The 21,408-nt window shown below is 34.1% G+C and overlaps 1 protein-coding gene and 1 long non-coding RNA gene across 6 annotated transcripts; both read right to left on the bottom strand.

The window, feature by feature from the left end:
* Positions 1-3,259: 3,259 nt before the first annotated feature.
* Positions 3,260-4,216, bottom strand: LOC104230892 (uncharacterized). The gene has a single exon (XM_009783799.1). The coding sequence runs from the start codon at positions 4,214-4,216 to the stop codon at positions 3,260-3,262; it is 957 nt and encodes a 318-aa protein (XP_009782101.1).
* Positions 4,217-5,256: 1,040 nt separating this feature from the next.
* LOC104230885 (uncharacterized) lies at positions 5,257-12,077 on the bottom strand. Of its 5 annotated transcripts, none has more exons than XR_711971.2 (7): positions 11,909-12,077; positions 8,982-9,045; positions 7,931-8,004; positions 7,737-7,810; positions 6,607-6,760; positions 6,067-6,454; positions 5,257-5,562 (listed from the first exon to the last, which is right to left on the bottom strand). It is a non-coding gene; the product is annotated as an uncharacterized lncRNA (long non-coding RNA). The 5 variants fall into 5 exon arrangements; XR_711972.1 differs by lacking the exon at positions 5,257-5,562 and having other exon boundaries at positions 5,858-6,174; positions 6,322-6,454; positions 11,909-12,055; XR_711970.2 differs by lacking the exon at positions 5,257-5,562 and having other exon boundaries at positions 5,858-6,454.
* Between the last annotated feature and the right edge of the window lie 9,331 nt (positions 12,078-21,408).

Below are 21,408 nucleotides of genomic sequence, written 5' to 3' on the forward strand. Positions count from 1 at the left end.
ACTGAAATCCTAGACCTAAATCATTAAATCAAAGTAGAAATTAGGGGTTTTTGGTAGAGTTAGGTTTTTGGGAATTTTGAGTGATTCAACCTCAATTTGTGGTCGGATCTTAAAATAAATTATATATTTGAACTCATGGGGTTATAGGTAATCTGGTTTTAGTCCGAGCCTCGTGTTTGGACCATGTGGGCTCGGGGTCAAATTTTGGTATTTTTGGAAGAATGCTAGGAACTTCATATCTAAGCTATCGAATTTTGTTATCAAGTCTTTATTGATATTATTGAATTAATTATGCCTAGATATCGTTGTTTCGGAGTCGGATTATAAAGGAAAGGCGGTATTTGAGGGTTGATTGCTATTCTTTGGACCGAGGTAAGTGTTTGTTCTAACTTTGGCTTGAGGGAATAGGATTAGAGTGTTGTTTGCTATTTGCTAATTGTTGAGTACGGTGTATAGGCATGGTGACGAGTATCTATACACTGGAGTCTAGCATGACCGTGAGTCTTATTTGTGTTTATTCGGATTTGTGATACCCCTTCCTTGTTAAATTGATAAATTTCATATAATGTGAAGAGTTTGAGGAAGAATTATGATTTGTACATTCTTTGAGCATTGGCTCGAGTATATCATAAAGCGTGAAAGTATATGAAATGATTGAACCCCTTTGGAGCGTTGGCTCAGGTGGTAAAGTGAGATAAGAGGTAAAAGTGAAAGAAAGAGAAAGAATTATTGAATTGCTCCCTTGCCGGGATGCTTGTTGCTTTGTTGACTATCTCCCTTGCCGGGATGCTGAGATTATTGATATTGTTCCCTTGCCTGGTTTTTAACTACTTAATTGTGCTTCCTTGCCGGGAGTTAGCTATTTATTTGTATTCCCTTGCCGGGATTTCTATCATCATTTGTCTACTCTCTTGCCCCTTGTTTGTGATTTTTGCTTGGGTAAGGAAGAGTGATAAAGCACGAAGGGTGATGCCGTGCATTGTTTGCTATTGTGAGGAAAGAGTGTAAAGCACGAAGGGTGATGTCGTGCCGCACGATGTACCATTCCATGCTAATTTTATTGATTATATGGTGAGGAAAGAGAGTAAAAGCACGAAGGGTGATGCCGTGCATATTTTATTTATATGATTGCTTGGTGAGGGCGAGAGTAAAAGCACGAAGGGTGATGTCGTGCATTTGTTGCTTTCTGATTCTTTGTTGATATCCGAGTTATGTTGTTTCTTTCATTACTTGTTGTTATTTGATTTACTTCGAGGTTATAGATCCCCTTACCCTATTTATCTTGTGATTGTTGTTTGGGTGAGGAAGAGCATAAAACACGAAGGGTGATGCCGTGTATTATTTTGGTGAGGACGAGAGTAAAAGCACGAAGTGATGCCGTGCAAATTGTTGATTTTTGATTCTTGTTGACATTCTGGGTTTGTTACTCCTTTCTGTTATTGATGATTTCTATTTGAAACTGTTAGCTCCCCATAGCATGTCCCCCCTCTTAGCTGTTTAAATTCTGTATATTTCATTTTATTGCATATATCTGCATAAGTTGTTTTTGGTAGGTTCTGTCTAGCCTCGTCACTACTTCGCTGGGGTTAGGCCAGGCACTTACCAGCACATGGGGTCGGTTGTGCTGATGCTACACATCTGTAAATCTTTTTGCACAGATCCCGGAGCAGCTTTTGGACCTCGGCAGTAGGATTTGATCGGGAGCTGACTTCAGTAGAGAGACACCGAGGTAGCCTTGCTGATGTCCGCAAGACCGAAGTCTCTCTCTCTTTATTCAGTTTGTTATCTTTGTACCGAAACAAACAGTTTATAATTTTCTTTCAGATGATTGTATTTAGTAAATCTTAGAATTTCGTGAGCATTGTGACACCAAATCTTGGGTAGAGGATTATGTTAAACTTTCCTCAAATTTCTATTTAGTTTTTATGTAAGTTAAGACTCCGCTTTTATTTAATTGTATCGTTTTGTTTATATTGTTGCGAATGTTATCAGAAATGTATTAATACTTGGCTGGCTTATCTCCAATAGTAGGCGCCATCACGACTCCCCATGGTGGGAAATTCGGGTCGTGACACCTTGTTGTTCAACCGAGTGTAATAGGACAGATAATCTTTCAGCACATATTAGGAATAAGTAAAGTGATAGAGGATCACCCTGCCTTAATTCTCTAGATGGCTTTACACAATCCTTAATCTCTCCATTAAGTTAAACGAAAAAGAAACAAGTCATAACCAAATTTACAAAAATATGGTGAAAACCCATTTGTAACATCATTTGCTGGATATAAGGACACTCCACACGATCATATGCTTTAGACATATCTAAATTTAAATCTATTAACTTATTTTTTCCTTTCCTTTGTTTTTCAGCAACCCCATAAATTCATGTGCTAACATAATATTATCCACAATTTGTCTTTTTCCAACAAAGGCAGCTTGATTCATAGAGATAAGTAAAGGCGTCAAAGATTTCATGCGTTTCACCAGAATTTTTGTAATGATCTTATACAAAGTAGAGCATAAACTACTAGGTCTAAAGTGTAATAATTTGGCTGATGTATTATTTTACCGCTCTTCATATTGGGCCTAAGCCTGTGTCTATTTTGTTTGACACTTCGAATGTCATTTTACTGGTCACTCTTTACTTCTTTTTTTTTGTTCTTTTTGTTTGTACTAGATGACTCTTGCCCGCGCTTGCAGTCCCAACAATTTTGATTCTAATGCAGTTTTACTTTACATTACAACTAAAAACAAGAACACTTCATGCGATGTACAGTTAATTCCGTATGCCAAAAGAACAGACAAAATTAGACATAAAAGTCCCACGATGGCAAGCCAATGCAATATGTTTCACTCTATGAACTTCCAGAGTCCCCTTTTTTTCCTTTCTACGTCTATACCTACTGAAACTAACTCCTTTCTCTTTCTGTTGATGCAGCTTGTGGGTAGGAAACCAAGTACTAACATTTAACCATGCATAATTACAACTTATGCCAGCACCTTTGACTCGACATGTATGTATTGCAAACTGACAAGATCTTCACAAAGCTTTCAAGCTCAAGAGTCAGGAAGAAACATAATTCATCAACAAAATTATTTTTGGTTGTTAGAATAGCACGAGAAGTAATAAAGGAGGCATTTGAATGACATTTGTATAAATCAGGATAAGTATCTCGGAAGAGCAAATTCAAGGATTCTTTTTCAGAAGTATAAGGAATAATGAGGGAATGAGGAATTTCAATTTTTCCACAGTCATTTTGCTATTCTTTTCCATCACCAATTCTCATTAAATATTTACAAAAGGCAGGATCTATTTTAGCACGCATATTCTCATATAGTTGTAATTTTTCAAGTTGATTCCAAATTTCAGAGCACAATAAACTTTCACGAATAAAATCTTCTTTTTTGCCACTACGAACTACGGGAAGAGTTTGTCTAAAATCACCACTAAAGACAACTACCTTTCCTCCAAATAGTATATTTGTTTCCATTAGATCTCTTAAAAGCAAATCAAATGCTTCCACTGTTTGCTTTTTGGCCATTGAAATTTCATCCCATACAATTAGTTTTGCATCTCCTATTAAAGACGCTAATGAGCTTTGTTTAATAATATTGCAGCTGAAGTTCTCATTGACATCAATAGGAATTTTAAAGCGGGAATGAGCAGTTCGACCTCCAAGAAGAAGTGAAACTGCAACACCGGAACTTGTAGTTGCTAAAGCTATAAATCCTTTGTGTCTCACAGTAGCTAATAAAGCACGATATAAAAAGCTTTTACCAGTCCCACCGGGACCGTCAATAAAGAATGCCCCTGGTCTATTTGAAAATATTCTATCGAAAATCATATTGTAAGCTCTTCTTTGTTCAATGTTTAATTTGTTTTTCAACAGTAAATCTTCATCGTTAACAATGATATTTCTCTCGAAATCAACATCTTTAGCTTCTTTTGCTATTGCATATGACTTTATCACTTCTGAAATTAGTTCAAATTTATTAATATCATGCCCCATTGAATGAAGAATATTATTAATATGGTTTAACACTTTGTAACAGATTTCCCTTGCATCTATATTCAGATTTCTTTTGAAATCTTCAGACATTGGGCTTTCAAATCTTTCCCATAATTCTCTTGGATTAGTTGGATTACAATAGATCAGTAACATAGCAAATAATTGTCTTAAACTGAATGGCATTTGGTAACTTACAGCTTCAGACATGCATTCTACCAAATTATTATCACAAAGTAGTAATCCTCTTCTTTATGCAGCTTCTCTAAATGTGGTACAATATACTCCATTTACTGTTCGCAAATCTTCATATGATTTTGGTCCTCTTACATTCATTAGAAGCAGTCTAAGATAGTATCTTTCTCCTTCGTTTGGATGACATGTCACAACGCAACCAATAGCATTTCCTCGTTGACGGCGTGCCCATGTTTTATCTATTGATGACCATACAAAGTATTCGGAAAATTCTCGATATAATAAATTCAGGTTCTTAGCATCTTTGTTTTCTCTATTCATTAAAAAGAACTCGGTTAACATTGTTTTCTTAATCATATGATTGTTCACAATTTTACTAATATTGTCTGTACTCTTGAAGGAAACAAGCTGTTGTCCATCAAGATGTAGCTGAAGATGATATACATTTGGAAACATTAATAAGGAAAGCAAATATACGCCATGTAGCCTCAGGCGGTGAAACCCACCTAGCAGTTTGGTATTCCTTTATTTCATCTATCTCTACATTTGTATCATTAACATGTATATGAAATGCAATTTTATCATGTCCTAAGCAAATATACTTATAGATGTACTTGACAACTTTAATATTAGAACAAATCTCAACATTTATATGACAGTTGAATTTATAAAGTAAATATATATTATAAGGAACAACCCATGAATTATCAAGAAGGTGTCCTCTAATTTTCACTTTCTTTCCTGTGTTTCGCCTTCTATAAATTGGATACGAATTTTTTCCTTTAGTTGTTTGTTCTGCAAACTCTTTAGGATACTTAAATTTATATTAACCTGTTTTTTTTTTCATACAAGAATTTGTTGGATTTAATTCTCCACATAGAGCGTGCATCATGTAATCTGTAACAAGTGAATATAGAGTAGGATTTTCTTTTTCATCGGGTAATTCAGCATATACAAAACGGTCATATGTTTCAGGAGTTAGTAACTTATATTTTTCATCAAGGATTATAAGAAAATAAGCATGTGGAAGTCCCCGTTTTTTAAATTCCACTGTATACATAAATGTTGCGACTTTGACAATTATTTGTGTTTTGACAATATCCTTTTTCAACTCTTCTAATTTTGCTCGAAATACTCGACTTATTAAATCCGGTCTATTTTGTGTTTCATCTATTGACAGGAGGTTTTCTTTTATTTCAGGCCAAGAAGGATTACAGGTCATAGTCAAAAATATATCAGGTTTTCCAAAGCGTTGCACTAATGCAATAGCATCCATATACCTTCAACGCATATCTCTTGGGCCTCCCGTAAAGCTAAGTGGGAGTATTTGTTGTTTTCCAACATGTGATGTACGGTTAATTCTGTATGCCAAAAGAACAGACAAAATTAGACATAAAAATCCCACGATGGCAAGCCAATGCAATATGTTTCACTCTATGAACTTCCAGAGTCCCCTTTTTTCCCTTCTACGTCTATACTTACTGAAACTAACTTTTTTCTCTTTCTGTTGATGCGGCTTGTGGGTAGGAAACCAAGTACTAATATTTTAACCATGCATAATTACAACTTATGCCTGCACCTTTGATTCGACATGTATGTATTGCAAACTGACAAGATCTTCACAAAGCTTTCAAGCTCAAAAGTCAAGAAGAAACATAATGATAATACTTGCTTCAATTAGATCCCTGAACAAGTTTCACTAAGTTAATTTTGAACCTGGCAATTTTGAAAGATTGGAACTTCAAGAGGAGGGGATTATGTAGGATATTTTACATTTACAGGAAATTTTTTGTCCTAAAAATGATTCAAAATTACTTAGCAGGAAGATATACTCTTTACATCAAAGCAGTATACACAAGTAGAACCTGAGCACCACGCAGTGTTCCAGACCTTGCTCGCCCAGTTCCCTTATGACACCACGGTTTTCTACCAGCCCCAGTAACTTCACTAATAGTTTTAGTTAAATGGGTTCCCTGCAACATTCATCAAGAGTAGGTCAACAACACCATTTGAATCCTCTATTGCCTTGGCAAGTAACTATAATTTACAAAGCTTATAGAATCAGGGTAACAAGCATAAAGATAGTAAACAAGTAGGAGAATAGGAGGTTTAAATGATACGCCTTAGATCATTTTTTGTATGCAACAATTTTCTTTAGCAAGGCGATTTTCCCCAAAAGGCATATGAGTTTTTGTGGTCTTCATATGCCTCAAAATGATCATCCTGATTCTCTTTTTTCCCCAGTAAGCCTCCCTGTTTCCCATAAAAACAATTGACAGTAAGATGAGAAATGGAAAATGATAAATGGCTCTTAGGAACGGGAAACACAAATAAAACAGGAATAGCTCGCCAATGTGTATGCTCTATAATTGAAAATTTGGGATTCAAAAGAATCGTGCACATACCTGTTGTTGTTTTGCTAGCTGTCATCTTATCTTACAACACGATGAATAATATCCTTCCTAATTGGCACATCAAAAACATCTCCAACCAAACACATAAAACCCTTGTCTTCATTATGAAAATTCATTACTGGAATGACCAGGTCCTGATGGAACCCTGCCATATATAGTAATGAAAATGATAGTTACGCAAAATCAGATGATATAGATTCATCCACTGGAGTAATTTTCAATGGAATTATATGGGGCAAACATTATAACAACTCTATGTTATACTATCAATATGAGACAATCATCCTTGCAAAGGGCAACATATGATAATCTAGGAAGTGTTCCCTCATATTAGGTGAAATGTAAGGCAAGCAACGAACAGTTTCAACTATTACTTCTTCGTTACTTCTAAAGATAAAAGGGGAATAAAATAGTAAATTGTACTTAAACCAACAACATGGCGATCAAGGAAAAAACATTTCCATGAAGCAGGATAGATAGTTGTGTTTTCATTATATTCCTACGGCTTCTAAGTTAGTCATGAGAATATGAGGAACTATAGTTCCATTAATCAATACTCAATAATCTTTTTGTGCCAAATGTCTGATTTCAACATGCTTGCGGATAGTAGTTGTTGTTTTTGTGCCAAATACTTAAAAGTACACAAGCCCAGAAAGCTAAGAAGTAAAAAAGAAACTTTCCCCCAAAAAATGCAATTGATGCCAAAGATGCTTGTTCTGCAAGATGTGATATTCAATAGCGTACTACTTTACATTATTCTTTATAAATTGAAGGGGCTCGCTAAAAAAATACTGGTAGATCCTGCACAATTTTCTTTGAATTCTAACTTACATGACATACATAAACATGCCATTTCATTTTAAAATATTGCTGGTAGAGAATCTCCCAACCTCCAATATAACTAAAACAGATAAAGGTGACTCATCCAAATGAAATGAAACTCTTTGATGATCCTCTATGACTAAAAAATCATGTTTTGTTATCATTTTTCACAAACATGTCCATACTATTTCAGAAACTTCTTTTACATCGTATGTAAAAACATCATAATCTTAAAGGCATATAAAGTTTAACTGAGGGCTTCAAAAAGTTTGAAGTAAAAGACATGACAAACAACTTACCGGAAAGGGTGAATCTTTAGAAGGAAATTCCATCGTATATTTTGGTTCTTTAGAGCTTAGACATAAGGTTTCACCTGATATAAAGTGGCAAGAAGTAACAATAAGTAATCCCTGAGGAAATACTTCAAAAACGGATTATTACAAAACAATAAGACAAAAGGGAAAGAGTGACCAAAGCAATTCGAGAACCTCACTTTGATAATTTAGATGCAATTAAAGAACCGTCAAAGTGTTAAGGAGAAACCAATTCGATAATACCCTCTCATCCCTGCAAATTTCTGGAACATGTGAAAAAATACACACAAACAAAAGTTTCGAAAATAAATATAATTCAAAAGCTCCCAAAGAAAAAGAAAATCATAATTAAATCCAAAAGACAATTGCAAGATAAAATTCTCATACATATAGAAGCAAATAAATAGATATTCCAAATGAAAATAAGGGAAATAGAAGTAGGCACATGAGTTTTAAGCCGACATGGCAAGAATGACAAAAGAGCATTATTATGGAGAAACCTCATTTAAGAACTATAAAAATCATATAATTAATAAATGGGCAATTGGAACTCAATTGAAACTACAACCAAAAAGGCATGAATCTCGTCATTAATTGTCACTCAATTAAGAAGATGAAGAGATTCTAGCAAAAAAATGGAGGAGCATTTCTTTGTGAAAAGAGATGAAAGAGCCGATATTTCTAGAGCTACCGTCAAACCTGGATTGAGCAAGCAGTGGACACATAAAATATTTTATATTTATCCATCTTACCAATTTAATCTTGCATATTGATATAATTGTAATTCTGACACTGGTCGACCAGACTTGGCTTTTCTATATAATAGAAAAACTTTTGTCATCACGTGCTTTTCCAAAGGTCTGGTCATTTTCATGATTTCTATCCGCCATTAAGGCAGCTTTTCTACTGCCAGAATATTTTTCTAATGACCGGTGCTTAAAAAAGGAAAAAATTACAATTTTAGCTATATGTTTGTCATTGATGAATAATATGCGTACAAGGTATGTAAGTTAAATTGTATTGGCATATACCACAAAGCAAAGCATCTCAAGTAAAGATATTTCTATTACATGCATAACTACATAACTAATTTTGGATAGAATATATTACCTTGTAATCGAAAAGTTAAAGTATGATTGAGACGACATGAAATGAATAAAAAGGCCAACACCTCCTTAATACGAAGAAGGTAAGTGGAAAAATTAAATCCAGCAAAAGAGCAGTACTTACCACCAGTGATTTGCTACTAAATCGCACGAACAGATAGCTATGACAACACAACAAAGAGCGAAACCTGTAATTAAAACAAAACAACCAAAATAAGAAACTGTCAATAATGATCTCATATAAGTGGTTTCTATATGCTGAGGGGAAAAATATATTTTATTTACAGGCTAATGAGAAAATAAATTAGTGTATAGGTATTAACTCATCAGATGTAGCCAACAACTTTTGTTCAAAGAAGTCATAGCAACAATTAGCCGATGAATACGTAAAGAATTACCAACAACTAACCAACAATAACTTTTTAAGGCCATCCATTTTTTTGAGAACTAACATTAACAAATACATTTCAATATATTACAGAGAAGAATGATGACAAAGAAACATTAATTGTAAAGGACTGAAGTAAAAAATATCATGTAACTATGTAAAAGAAGAGAGTAAAGAGAAAGAAGAGAGGAACATAGAGGCGGCCTGCAAAGAAAACTCTCTTCTTTGGATTTCTAATACAGAAGTTTTTAGAAAAGTACTTTTTTCCCCGCTCATTTTCGCATTTCAATCATACCTTTAATTTTTTGTGAGAATTAACTTAATTTTTTAGATGTTTACCATGAGAAGTCTTCATGTTTTCCAAAAATCACTAATACTAAAAGGGAAAACGACAACGTATGAATCTCTTACATTGATAAACATATGGCTCATAAGACAAAAGCAAACAAACAGCTACAATGTTACATCTAAAAGAAGGATTATCACCGCGCCATTCTGTTCCCAACAATATTTTTATGTAGAGACAGGAGGCCTAAAAAGAAAGGTGAAAAACTTTTCATACAAAGACCCAGGAGTGATTCTATAAAGAAAGTAAAGCAACCGCTTTAGGCCCCATATTTGTGGAGGCCCCATTCTTTGTTACATCTAATAGACTATGTATACATTTTAAAAAAAAAGTTCTGTAAAGCGAAAAAGTTTGATTTCTTTCTTTAACAAATATAGAGGAGAAGGATTTGCAACTGCTATGATTTCTACCAAGGAAATTGCACTTGAAATGAATATCGAATCCGAATTTTATAAGAAACGTGTGATATATAGGAAGTAACAATTTGATGCGAATGTTAAAAATTAAATCTCAAAATCTTTCGAAGAGTCCTTTAGAGTTGGTTACTTTTATACATAATAGACAAGGTTATTTTTTCACTTCAAAATAGATTTGAACAATTCAAAGCATATGAAAATATTTTTGATTTTCTATTTAGCAGTAAAAACTAAGATCGCTAGATGTTGAAAATTTTAAAAAATATTGTCTTAATCTTGAATGTTCCTTAAAGCATAATAATCAATTCGATATTGATGGTTTAAATTTATTTTCTGAATTAAAAGTATTAACGAAAAGAGTACAATTAGAAGATAACAATTTAATGGATACATTTTGTAATGGATGGATCTCTATAGACTAAGTTTCATTAATTGTAGTTTGACCTTCCTTAGTTTTACTTTTACATCTTAGCCTTAGTTAATAACTTATTTTCATTATTACCCATGATAGACTTGATTTATATTCTTTAAGCAGAGAATTATTGAGACATGTTGAATGAAAAATCAGAATTTTTATCTTTTAATTTCTTTTCTCTTTTAAGTTTTCAATGGATAATCTACCGTAGGATTCGCTACATATTTAATCAAATAAAAAGATTTAATTCTTTTTCAAATGTCTAAATTTCTTATGGAATAATGTTAATAACTCATGTTACCGTTGCTTCAGCGTAAAAAAGTTTTCAAAATTAAAATTAATAAAATCTTACCTAAGAACAACAATGTTACAAGAAAGATTAAATGGATTAGCTATATTGTTAGTTGAGAAATACTTATTAGGAGTTATTGATTATAAGAAAATCATTAATAACTTTGTATCTAAGAAAAAACTAAAAAAATAGACTTCAAATGAATAAATAAAAAAATTTAAAAAGTTAAGGCCACTCATAAAGTTTGGCTTTAGACCACAAAATTCGTCGGGCCGCCCCTGAAAGACCAAAGACAATACACATTTGCCTGCACTAACTTAGCCCCTAAAAAATAAAAGTTTTGTAAAGAATTAAACAATGATCATACAAAAGACTCAATGTCTACATTACCAATTTTACTACATCAAAAGAGTAAGAAAAAATATAAAATTAATGAGAAACACTTAGACAAGAGGGGTTGCTCTGATGGTAAGCAACCTCCACTTCCAACTAAGAGGTTGTGAGTTCGAGTCTACCCAAGAGCAAGGTGGGAAGTTCTTGGAGGAAAGGATGCCGGGGGTCTATTTGGAAACAGTCTCTCTACCTCATGGTAGGGGTAAGGTCTGCGTACACACTTCCCTCCCCAGACCCCACTAAATGGGATTATACTGGGTTGTTGTTGTTGTACTTAGAATCATGGTCATGGACAATTAGGATTTCTACAAGGTCCACCCTCTTAAAAGTAGTCCCCCCCCCCCCGTCATTATTGAGTCCTTTTTTTCCCCTCTCTTTTGGTTAAAACTCTCTTCTTTGGATCTTTAATACAAAAGTTTTTAGGAAAATCCTTTTTTATCCCTCTCATTTCAGCATTTCCCCCATGTTTATGTTTTTTCGAATTTCTACCATCTTTGCCTTTTCTATATAGTAGACATTATTAAAACTTAAAATTCAAAACATAAATTAAGAGCATACAAAAATAACAGAAGAAAGAGGGTTAAGCCAAAGAACATTAGGAAGATAGTCTGACATAAATAATCTCTTTCAAATACAATAACCCATATATTTTAGCCATGAAATTTGGAAATGGTAGCAGGTTTGGGGGAAAAAATTAAGGGAAAGAAGTGGAAGAAAATCAGATCTAGAATTGGAACACTCATTGAACATGAAATCATTTTATATTTTTGAAAAGAACTGGAAGAAGATTAAAGAACTGACCTAAGGGTGAAGATGAATTAATCCTACGCAAGTCTTTCAAAATATACTGACTGGGAGTAAATATATTATATGTATAAAAGGAACTATTGGAGAGTTCTAGGATGTTGGGTTTGGTTGGAGAAAAAAAAGAGATGAAATTGGGGAGACTTCTAGAATATTGTAGTTTTGTAGAAAAACTTATTTTTTATTACTCCATTATTTCTACCAAAAAGCAAAGATGGTGGCAGGTATAATGACAAATCTGTCCCTGGTCGACCATCTTTGCCTTTTCTATATAGTAGACTAGTTAGAGTATTTCTACATAGGTTCTACACTTTTTTATTTGAAAAACAATTCCGCACCAACAAACATAAAATTGATTATAAAAAAATAATTAAAAAGTCAGTTGAAAAATAAGTCGTGATGTACTTTCTCATTATTTAAATTGAATAATATATAGTTGTACTCTTTTAGTATTATCAATTGCGTTAATATATTGCCTTTCTTTTTTATTAATCAAAATTTGAATGATAAAATGTATTCATTTTATTTCCAAATAGATGATGCAAATGTTTTTTTGTTCTTTGAAATAATAATCATGATTTAGAATTATTGAAAAAATAATAATAAGTAAATGTGTATTTTATTCTAGTTTAAAGACATATTTAGATAATTTATTAAAAATAAATAAATTTTCGATCCCAGATTTTTTCTAGTTTCATTTGATATGATTGAGCATTTTCTAAAAATAGTTAATTTTATATTTATGTATTTTGATATTTATATAATGTTGAATTCTTTATTAAAAAAAGAGGAAGTACCCAACTAACTTTGATCATAGAGGGATAAGTATAATCATACATAATGATATTTCTTATGCTGCCTAATATATAATAAAGAAAAAAATTCCCCAAATTAATTGTCTGAATTTTTTGTTTAGATTATTATCGAATCATGTTTTATGAAGGGAATTATTTTATATACTTTTTGAACAAATTTCAATATCCTTTAATAAAAAAGATACTTGAAACTATATTTTTTCTTAAATATATTTTTTTTCTTGATTTATAAAGTGTTCCAATTAAAATTGCAATTTAATGAGCATTTGTATAAAATGATATATATATATTAATATAAGAATATTTTAATAAAAATCATATATTGCCACTTTTTTTTTGATATTCTTTACCAAAAACATTCAATAAGTAAAACAAATGAAATAATTTTTCATTAAGGAGATAATAGAATTATTATATATAAATGTATGTTACCATGGAATGTTTTTTAATTAAATGAACGTTTAAATTATAAAATTACCTAATAGATAATTTTTCTAGTTAAAAATACTTAATGAAAAAAAATATTTTTTAAACAGTGAAAGTGAGTACAGAGAAGTAATCTACTTCAAAGTTCAAACAAACCAAAAAGTAATAGTAATCAAGTAGTGCATTTAAAGAAGCAATTAAGGCTGAATGGGAACTGGGGTCCACCTAAAGAATTCAATAGCTTAGGGCCACGTTGCTTTTGTTTTTTTCAGTCATTAGGAACCCATAGGCTACAACCAAGCTTTTAAGCCTGCTATGCAAGCAAACAATGCAGTTATATTTTTGAAATGACCATAATACCCGTGGTCGACCTCCTCTTCTCTCTTCTATAATATATATATATATATATATATATATATATATAAGCATGAATAATAATGTTGGTGGACAAAAATATCCTTCAAATATTTCCTACTTAAGCAATTCAATGAAGGATATAATTGTAATATTGGATAGAAACTACTCAAAGTAAAACATTTTCATGTTGGGACTTAATTCCTATATTTAAGCAGCGAATAATAAAAAAAATTCTTAAATAATGAGTAATTAAAGCTCGTTTTCAATGAATAGTTCGGATACCTACTTCTAAATTTTAAATGGTCTTATTTTAATTGATTTACCATAAATATTTATCGTTTGATAATTATTATAAATTGTTTAGAAGTTTCATTTTGTGAGACTAAAATTGACAATGCAAAATAAAAAAATTATTATAAAAGCATAAATACAATGTCGGTTTACAAAAATAAACTTATAATATTAAGCATAATAACTCATAATAAAAGGGTATAACCGTAATTCTATATATTATTCTTATAATCCAATTAACTTTAGGACATAATACTACACGTTAGGAATCCTACATGATTACCTTTAGGAATCCTATTAGTATAATTACTTTCGGGTTGTTTAATTCATGTAAAATTAAAAAAGAAAATATCTTTAGTCATGTAATTCTATTACTTTCATGATATACTTTTAAAACTTTCTATTACTAATTTAATTAAAAATGTATTATAATGTCCTATTACTAATTTAATTCGAGAATATATTATATTGTCCAAATTCATTAAAAAGGGAGAGCTTGTATTATTATAAAAGCATAAATACGATATTAATATACCAAAATAGCCCTAAATTATCAAACAGAAGAACTCATAGGAAGAAGACATAACTGCAATAACCTATTTTTTGGATTACAATACCTTCTACGCTAATTTTTAATAATTAAGATTTTAAAATTAATAAAATTTTGTCTATTAAAAATATATAGGAAAGTTTAATAAAATAAATTTCATAAGAATCCTTTGTATTGACAATAAATTATCACTCCATAATGTCAATACCAAGAAAAAATAAAAGTAATATTAAATGGACTGCATAAAGAGTTGAAATTGAGAAAAAAATACCCTCACGATAATATATTTATATTTTATTTGAACTATTTTCCTACTAAATAATATTTTTAATTAATTTTTCGTGTAATATTGAAAAATACCCAATTATTAAACAACAACTAAGAAAATATTTAAGAATATATAAATGTGTGAAAAAAGAAAAAAAAATGATTGGTAAGAGTCAATGCCACTAATGATTCTACAAACATAAAGATATAAAAGTATAATGTCATATCAATCTTTTACTCTTTGAAAATAAAATTTATGGTTAATAAAATTATAATTAAGATTAAATATTTAAAACAAGAGATAAATTATATTAAGATCTGAACCAACATATAATAAATTATTTTTCATGTTAAAACTAAATAATTAAATATTTTAATTAATTATTTAGCAAGAGAATTCAATTCAATTATTTTTTAAATTCATCATATGAGTAAAAATCTTATTCAAGTTAAAAAAAATATTAGATTACATAAATTTATTTCATAAAAAAAGTATTAGAACATAATGTAAAAAGATTAGTATATTATTAAGAATCAAAATATCATACAAGTGACTAAGGAAGCACAATCAAAGCTAAATCTCAAACAAGAACAAGCTTTCAAGATTATATTATAAAGAGTCGACTCTGCCATAATGGGATTATTCTTTATAGATTCCTCCGGCAAATCGAAATAATATTTCTATGTCATACATTACTTTCAAATATCATATCAAGAGGCATGACACTATTAGTAATACTATCAAGTGGTGTACCAACAACGATATTACTGTGACACCACCCACTTTAGATTTGATATACCTCTTCAAACAACTTAAATAACCATCACAAATATATCAAAGCAGAGTAATAATGCTAAATATATAAGGAAAGCGAAATTAATAATATGGGATGATGTACTTATGGCTAAGTGTCAAACGATCGAAATAATTGCTCGGAGTTCTAGAGATATATTGGGTATTAATGAACCGTTTGGTGGAAAATGGTTTTGGATGTGATTTATGTCAAGTACTACCAGTAGTTCCAAAATCGAGAAAAGTAAAGACTATAAAAGCTAGCTTGTCAAAGTTATACTTCTAGTCTCAAACGAAAAATATTCAACTACCAAGAAATATAAAGCAGGGATAAATCCAATATTCAGTGTCTTTTTGCTTCGTGTCATAAACGAAGAAGAGCATCCAATAAAAGATGATTTGGTTATTTCTAAACACTTGATTATCAATTCCAATGGTAATAGTAGTGCATTTAATAAGAGAAATATTTCTATCATTAGATTAAAACACAATTTGTGCAAATCTTATGATAGAATTAAAAAGATATCTTAGCTATCAGAAATGAATGTTGATCAACTAAATAAAAGGTTGGTTGCAAAAATTTATAGTAAAAATATAATATTTTTCTATTTTTGACTCAGTAAAAAATGATACCTATAATTACTACCAAGAAGAATAATTAAGAATTTTAATACCAAATGGCATTCTACCATATATGTTTGTTGTCAAGTTTATTATTTCTTACATATGTTAGTGCCATCGTTTATATAATAGACTAAGTTAAAATTGATCTTCCATTGTATATAAGTTGATTTTGAAGAAAAATACGATCGTCATGCTACTGAAAAACTTAGATACGCCAAATAGCTTATTGTCACGATCCTAACCCGAACCCGATCGTGGTGGCGCCTCTTGTGAAGACAAGGCTAGCCAGACCAAAGCAGAACACCTCATTTAAACAGTTAAATACCATAAATAGTTCTAAAACATGATATAATAACCATAATTTGCAGAAGTAACGATAACAACAGTAGAAACTATCCCGACACAGCCCAAACCGGGGTGTCACAAGTCATGAGAAACTAATAAATCCGGATACCGGTCTACTAGATACGAAATCCGATACAGAAGTTCAAGGGCATGAAAATAGTAAGATAAGGGAGGCACGGGGTTGCGGACGCTAACATCTACCTCGTAGTCACCGAAAATACTGCCTGGACTGGGAGGATCAGCACTCAGGAGCGGACTCTACGATGCCTGAATCTGCACACACGGTGCAGGGAGTAATGTGAGTACTCTGACTCGGTGAGTAATAATCATAAATAATGGCTTAAAGCAAGAAAACACGTAAAGGCACAAAGCAATTCTATATCAAGCAGTAAAAACCACTTAAAGCAGTAAATTAGTGAAGACGACAAGTGAAATCTCTTTAAATCAGGTAAAACGGTAAATTAGCAGGTAAATAACAAGCAGAAATCCACCCCTCGAGCACAGTGTCAATCACTCAGAACAGTATCAGCTCCTCGGGCTCACTCTCATCACTTGGTGCTCATTCTCAGCTCTCGACCAATATATCTCTCATAATAACAAAAATCAGAATAACCGTTGCGGTGTGCAGCCCGATCCGTACATCGCTACGGCGTGCAGCCCGATCCATAAAGATAGTCGATTGCGCTCACTCGAGGTGTGCAGACTCCGGAAGGGCTCCTACAGCCCAAGCGCTATATTGCTGCGGCGTGCAGCCCGATCCATATAAGTATTGCTGCGGCGTGCAGCCCAATCTATAACATATATAATATCCTCACCATCGGGTTCTCAACCCCTCTCAGTCATTAACCTCATAGCCTCTCGGCACAATAATAGAAGATAGGGATCTTAGCCCATAAATTCCTCTCATTTAGGAATAGTATGACAAAACCGGCTCGAATCGCTTAAAACAAAAAGAAACATGACCGATGATACGATTTTTAACAAGTATAGTGAGGAAAATTAGTCAAAATCCCTGAAGGGTTCAAATAGATGGCACGAAGCCCAAATATGACAATTAGCTCCAAATCATGATGATAACAAATAAGTTTCAGTCAAATACGCGGTAAAATCATCAATCGGGACGGACCAAGTCTCAATCCCCAGTAGTAAAAGACCCCACACTCATCATCGAGCGCGTGTCTCACCTTAATATAGCACTACGATGTGCAATTTGAGGTTTCAAACCCTCAGAGCATCATTTACAATCATTACTCACCTCGAACCGGCTAAATCTCTATCTCGCGACGTCTTTGACCCTCGAATCGCCTCCACGCGCGTCGAATCTATCCAAAATCAGAACGAATACATCACAATAGGCTAAGGGAACAAAACCCAAGTGAAAACAATCGAAGTTCCACAAAATTCTAGAATCTGGTCAAACCCGACCCCCGAGCCCATATCTCGGAATTTGACAAAATTAACAAAACTCGAATCCTTATACTCTCACGAGTCTAACCATATGAAAATTATCCAATTCCGATACCATTTGGTCCTTCAAATCATCATTTTACATTTTTGATAGATTTCACAATTTTCTTCCCAAATTCCATCCCAAATCATGAATTAAATGATGAATTAAATGATATATTCATGTACTCTAGCCAAATCGGAGTTAGGATCACTTACTCGATGAATTTCTTGAAAAACTTTCGAAAAAGCGCCAAAATCCGAGCTCTGTAGGTCAAAATATCAAATAAAACCCAAAAGCTCGTATTTATAGAGTACCCCACAGATCTCCACCTCCGCGGGCTGCACAAAATCGACCGCAGTCCGCACAAAACCAGTGCGGTCCGCACAAAAATGACCGCGGCCGCATAGGCTTCCTCTACAATGACAGGCTTTAGTATTTTGGCCATATCTTTTGCTAAATATGTCCAAATTACAATAGCTTTAACTCTTTGGAAACTAGACACGAAGGGCTACAACTTTCGTTTTTGAATCATCTCAAAATTCCTTGTAGATCAAAAGATATGAGCTTCTGAAGTAGGACCAGCGGAATGTTCTTCACCGCAACCGCACACCATTTTGTGCGGTCCGCACAACACCTACCGCGGCCGCACTTCATTTTGCGCGGTCCGCACAGCACATACCACGGCCGCAGTCCTTTTTGTGCGGACCGCACAGGTGAGTTTCGAGGCCTGCAACCCTTCTGAACCTGCTACAGCTATGATTTTCGGCCTAAAACATCCCAGAACCTACCAGAAACCTATCCGGAACTTCAAACCAATTGTACCAACATATCCCATGACATCGTTCAAACTTGTTCAAAACTTCGGAACGCTCACAACAGTATCAATTACCAATTTAACATAGGATTCAAGCCTAAGAACTCCAAGAACTCTTAAATTATGCTTTTGATCGAAAAGTCCATCAAATCTCGTCCGAATGACCTAAAATTTTGCACACACATTCCCAAATGACACAACGAAGCTACTGTCACTCTCGGAATTCCATTCTGACCCCTATATCAAAATCTTTCCTATCAACCGGATCTGCCAAAATATAAACTTCGCCAATTTAAGCCTAAATCTTCTCTACAACTCCAAAACTCATTCCGATCACACTCCCAAGTCACAAATCGCCTCCCGAAGCTAATCGAACCATCGGAACTCACTTCCGAGCCTTATAACACATAAGTCAATATCCGATTTACTTTTCCAACTTAAGCCTTCTTAAAAGAGACTATCTCATTTCTTACCAAATCCTCTCCGAACTCGAACTAATCAACCCAATCACATAAAACACGGATAACGAAACATAAATAAGCTGAAATATGGGAAAACGGATCAGTAACTCATGAGACAATTGACCGGGTCGTCACATCCTCCCCAACTTAAACAAACGTTCATCCTCGAACGAGTCAAGAAACATACCTAAAGCCTCAAATAGGTGAGGATATCTGCTCCACATCTCCCGCTCGGTCTCCCAGGTAGCCTCCTCCATGGGCCGACCTCTCCACTATACTTTTACTGAAGCTATATTCTTTGACCTCATCTTTCGAACCTGACGACCCAAAATTGCTACTGGCTCCACATCATAGGTCAAATCATCATCCAACTAAACCGTGCTGAAGTCCAAAATGTGAGACGGGTCCCCAATATACTTCCGGAGCATAGAAGCATGAAATACCGGATGCACGCTAGACATGCTGGGTGGCAAAGAAAGCTCATAAGCCACCTCCCTGATCCTCCGAAGCACCTCAAAAGGCCCAATGAACTGTGGACTTAACTTTCCTTTCTTCCCAAATCTCATAACACCCTTTATGGGCGAAACCTTCAGCAAGACCTTCACACCAATCATGTAGGACACATCTCGAACCTTCCGGTCCGCATAACTTTTCTGTCGCAACTGTGTTGTATGAAGCCTATCCTGAATCACCTTCACCTTCTCTAAGGCATCCTGAACCAAATCTGTCCCCAATAGCCTAGCCTCGCCGGGCTTGAACCAACCAACTGGAGATCTACACTGCCTCCCATACAAAGCCTCATATGGAGCCATCTGAATACTCGACTGGTAGTTGTTATTATAAGCAAACTCTGCAAGCGGTAGAAACTTATCCCATGAGCCTCCGAAATCAATAACACAAGCACGCAACATGTCCTCCAATATCTGAACATCAACTGCAAGGGTTCTCTCCCAACTGGAATATATGCCAAACTCCCCATACTCACTGTCTTTCGGCTCAAAGCATTGACCACCACATTGGCCTTTCCCAGATGGTACAATATAATGATATCATAATCCTTAAGCAACTCCAACCATCTTCGCTGCCACAAATTAAGATCCTTTTGTTTGAACAAATGCTGAAGAATGCGATGATCAATGAGCACCTCACAAGATACGCCATACAAGTAATACCTCCAAATTTTCAATGCATGAACTATGGTAGCCAACTCCAAATCATGAACGGGGTAGTTCTTCTCATGGGGCTTCAACTGACGAGAAGCATACGCAATAACTCTACCCTCCTGCATCAATACACAACCAATCCCATCTATCGAAGCATCATAATACACGGTATATGAACCTAAAGTTGATGGCAAGACCAATACTAGAGCTGTGGTCAAAGCTGTCTTGAGCTTCTGAAAGCTCTCCTCACACTCGTCCGACCACACGAATGAAACACCCTTCTGAGTCAATTTGGTCAAGGGTGATGCGATAGATGAGAATCCCTAAATAAACCGACGATAATAGCCTGCCAACCAAGAAAGCTACGAATCTCTATGGTTGAGGACGGTCTAGGCCAACTCTGAACCGCCTCAATATTCTTTGGATCAACCTGAATACCCTCGTTGGACACCACGTGCCACAAGAAAGTCACTGAACTGAGCCAAAACTCACACTTGGAGAATTTTGCATAAAGTTTCTCCTCCTTCAATCTATGTAATACAACTCGCAAATACTCCGCGTGCTCCTCCTGACTATGCGAGTACACCAGGATATCATCAATGAATACTATAACGAACGAATCAAGATAAGGGCGGAACACGCTGTTCATCAAATGCATGAACGCTGCTAGGGCATTGGTTAGCCCAAAAGACATCACAAGAAAATCATAATGACCATATTTGGTCCTGAAAGCAGTCTTAAGAATATCTGACTCCCTGATTTTCAACTGGTGATAGCCCGAACGGAGATCAATCTTGGAGAACACTCTCACTCCCTGAAGCTGGTCAAATAAATCATCAATGCGAGGCAAAGGATACTTGTTCTTAATTGTTACCTTGTTCAATTGCCTATAATCGATGCACATTCTCATTGTGCCATCCTTCTTCTTCACAAACAAAACCGGCGCACCCCAAGGTGACACACTAGGCCGAATGAACCCCTTATCTAGGAGTTCCTGAAGCTGTTCCTTCACTTCTTTCAACTCCGTTGGTGCCATACGATATGGTAGAACAGAAATGGGCTGAGTGCCTGGAACCAGGTCAATACCAAAATCAATATCCCTGTCCGGTGGCATGCCCGACAGGTCTGCAGGAAACACATC

Source organism: Nicotiana sylvestris, chromosome 2, assembly GCF_000393655.2.
Source record: "Nicotiana sylvestris chromosome 2, ASM39365v2, whole genome shotgun sequence".
NCBI classification, from domain to species: Eukaryota; Viridiplantae; Streptophyta; class Magnoliopsida; order Solanales; family Solanaceae; genus Nicotiana; species Nicotiana sylvestris.

What these genes read in the sequence shown, in the direction of transcription:
- LOC104230892 (XM_009783799.1), bottom strand. Translation starts at nt 4,216, where the DNA reads ATGTCTGAAGCTGTAAGTTACCAAATGCCATTCAGTTTAAGACAATTA.